This window comes from Sinocyclocheilus rhinocerous, unplaced genomic scaffold (genome assembly GCF_001515625.1).
Source record: "Sinocyclocheilus rhinocerous isolate Xijiao unplaced genomic scaffold, SAMN03320098_v1.1 scaffold1994, whole genome shotgun sequence".
Lineage (NCBI taxonomy): Eukaryota > Metazoa > Chordata > Actinopteri > Cypriniformes > Cyprinidae > Sinocyclocheilus > Sinocyclocheilus rhinocerous.
Window position 1 is genome coordinate 66164 of NW_015666538.1, and position 3196 is coordinate 69359.

At 38.1% G+C, this 3196-nt stretch overlaps 1 protein-coding gene across 1 annotated transcript in view; it reads left to right on the forward strand.

Annotated features, from left to right (window-relative positions):
- The first annotated feature begins 2251 nt into the window (after positions 1–2251).
- LOC107732595 (ankyrin-2-like) overlaps positions 2252–3196 on the forward strand; it is a 47367-nt gene continuing 46422 nt past the window's right edge. Inside the window, exon 1 of the mRNA XM_016543962.1 lies at positions 2252–2541. Within this exon, the coding sequence (XP_016399448.1) occupies positions 2386–2541 (156 nt within the window). The 5' untranslated portion in view covers positions 2252–2385. The remainder of the gene's footprint in view (positions 2542–3196) is intronic.

A 3196-nucleotide genomic window follows, 5' to 3' on the forward strand; every position in this document is an offset into this window, starting at 1 on the left:
TGCTCCCCAGGCAAGCATCCCAGCCCTTCAAACACATCTTTGTAATCCTCCATGAATGAAGTTTCCTCTGTTTCAACCTGTGATGTCACTACAAACACTCTTCTCACCAGGTCAAGTTTTCACATGTACTCGGCCCCAGAATTGGCTGGACGCTTTTTTCTATGATCAGCATTTGTGTCTTTAACAGCTGTCCCTTGTGTTTCAGAGTCACCAGGCAGCTTCCTTTGACAGGGACATCCTCACATGTGTATCCTGTTACTTTCATTTTTGTTGAATGAATTTTGTTTTTGACTTTGAGGGTTTTGTAGTCATCCATTGACAACAGGTTAACTTTGTTACAGGCACCTGTATCTAATTTGAATGGAATTATTGTCTCATTTACAGTCAGTGGTACAATCCATTCAGCTTTGTCTGCCGTGTTTGTCTGAACAGAATCAACAAAGAATTCCTCTGGCTGTTCTTCAACTGCATATACTTTTTTCTTTGCAACATCAGCTTTGCAACACTTTGCAAAATGATTATTCTTCCCGCAGCTATTGCAGGTTTTTCCATAAGCAGGACAAGATCGTGGCATATGTGTCCCTCCACATCTGCCGCACTTACTTTTTGGAGTTTTCACCCTCTACTGTCTTTGTTTTGTTGACTGTTTTGTGCGCTGCTCCTCTCTTTTTTTATAGCATGCACTGCAGCATCATCTCTATGCAGTTCTTTGGCTTGTGCACGTGTTATTTCAGCAGCTCTAGACATATTTACAGCTTTCTCTAATGTCAGAGCTGGTTCACGTAGCAGTCTTTCCCTGAGACCATTATCGGGAATCCCACAGACTATTCGGTCTCTCACTAGTGAATCTCTTAAATCTCCAAAGTCACAAGTCTTACTCAGTGTGTGCAGTTCAGCAAGGTATTGATCAAAAGTCATTCCTTGTTTCTGATCAGCAGAGAAAAATTTGTATCTCTCAAATGTGACATTCTTGCTTGGCACAAAGTATTCTTCAAACTTTGTCATGAGAACAGTCAGTGTTAAATTTGCCTCGTCAAATTGAAAGCTATTATATATGTCCAGTGCATCCTCACTTATGACATGCAGAAAGATCGATGCTTTTAACTTCTCATCACCTCCACCTGCGCCACTAGCAGCATGATAGATGTTGAATCTCTGCTTGAAACGTTTCCAGTTATCAGCCAAATTACCGACGAACTGCATAGGTGATGGCGGATTTAACTTCTCCATGACGGAAAACACTCAGAGTTCTCTTACTCTGTGTCAACGATGTCTTTTCGACCTGCTTTTCGCTGCTCTGCTGCACTTGGCCCGCGTGCGTGCGTCTCTTGTGCGCTCGTCCCTCGGCCGCTCTCCGTGCAGGTCTCGCTCACCGTGGGTCAGGTCTCGCTGGCGTTTTTACACAAATTCTCCAGTGTTCGCCAGTCCCTATTTCTGACACCATGTTATGTTATTAATGTGACGGGACAAAGACTTGCTGTGGTTTCTGATCATTTATTCAGTCCGCAGACACATAGCATTCAACACTCTCCCCTAGTGCACTACATAGAACTGCCCGGTCCGTAACACAGTACCGGAACCAAAGTTGTTATAACGTAAACTTTGAAACTGCTGGTTATCTTTCTTTTCTGCTCAAGATGAGAATGTTTTGATTATTGTAGACATTTTTAGTAGATAATGTTTTTAAGTAAAATATTAAAATAGTATAGATTTCAGGAGGAAAAGTCTGAACAGAAACAGTATTTTTTGTCACATGGCCTCACATGTATCTAAATGTAAAAATTCAATACATGTAATTTATTTATTTATTTATTTTTGTCCGGACCTCTGCTTGGAAGAAAATATAGAGACCGCACCGCTTGGAACTTTAACTGAATATATATAAAAAAATAAATAATTTATTTGTATGGTTTTGTAATATCTGTGCCACATATTTCCTTATGTGTCATGGTAGATAGGACTCTTATTATAGAATTTGATTACAGAAAAACTGTTTTGAACATGGTAATGGATTAAAACATATAAGTAACAGGCTGGATGTACATTAACCTTACATCTTAACACCTCTTTTTTTTTTTAAGAAAAAAAAAGAAAAAAGCAGATCATAGGTCAAATAATTTGTCACTAGCCTAAAACAGCTTCGTAAATAGGAAGATTTCAATACATGAGGATTCTGAATGGGATTTTTTTTAGCCAGCCATTAAATGACTTGAGACTCGACTCGGACTCGTGACCAAAGACTCGAGACTTGACTCAGACTCCAGCAACAAAGACTTGTGAACATCTGTGCTCTGTAGTTTCACCAGCCTAACTGTCCTTTGTGTCTTTTCTCCGTTCATGTAGAATGGATACACTCCCCTTCATATAGCAGCAAAAAAGAATCAAATGGAAATAGCTACCACACTCCTGCAGTACGGAGCTGAGACCAACATCCAGACCAAACAGGGTGTGATGCCGCTCCATCTGGCTTCCCAAGAGGGACACAGTGAGATGGCAGCTCTGCTTCTGCAAAGAGGAGCTAATGTCAATGTACCCACAAAGGTGAATGACAAAGAAAATACTTCAAATCACTACAAATATCAAATAAAAATAAATTTAAACATTGTAAAAAAAAAATACATTTGAGGCAGAGTTTGCGAAACTGCATTAAGCATTTTATTTCAATTTTTTATTCAATATGCTGTCATATTGTAAAATTAGCTATCTGGTCCTTTGTGTTTCCATACTTCGAAACATTATCACAATAAAGTAAATGACATTTGAAATAAGACAAAATACAAAATCAAATAACCATTGAATCCAATGGAATAATTTACATTACAGAAGAGCAAAAAAAAAAAAAAAAATGAAATAGCAATGGGACAAAGCAATGCAATAATTGGGTTTTTAAATGGTTTTATATACTCTGTGGTCATGTAAAACTGTGATTATACATGACAAAAGAAAATGAAAAAACAGGTAAGCCATTTTGTACCTATTAAGAGCCAATCCTCCATTTAATCTGACCTCTTGATGGATGTGTATTGTGCATGACTTTCTGTTCACTTATAAGCCCTATATTTGCTTGAGAATAGCCAAGGCCCAGACTATTATTATGCTCTTCATTTCAGATTTCTTTTTTATGATGATGAACTCCAGCTCTGTTGTGTAAAGGTCTCTGGTTTGATTGGTTCATTTATTTATTCATTATTTTTAA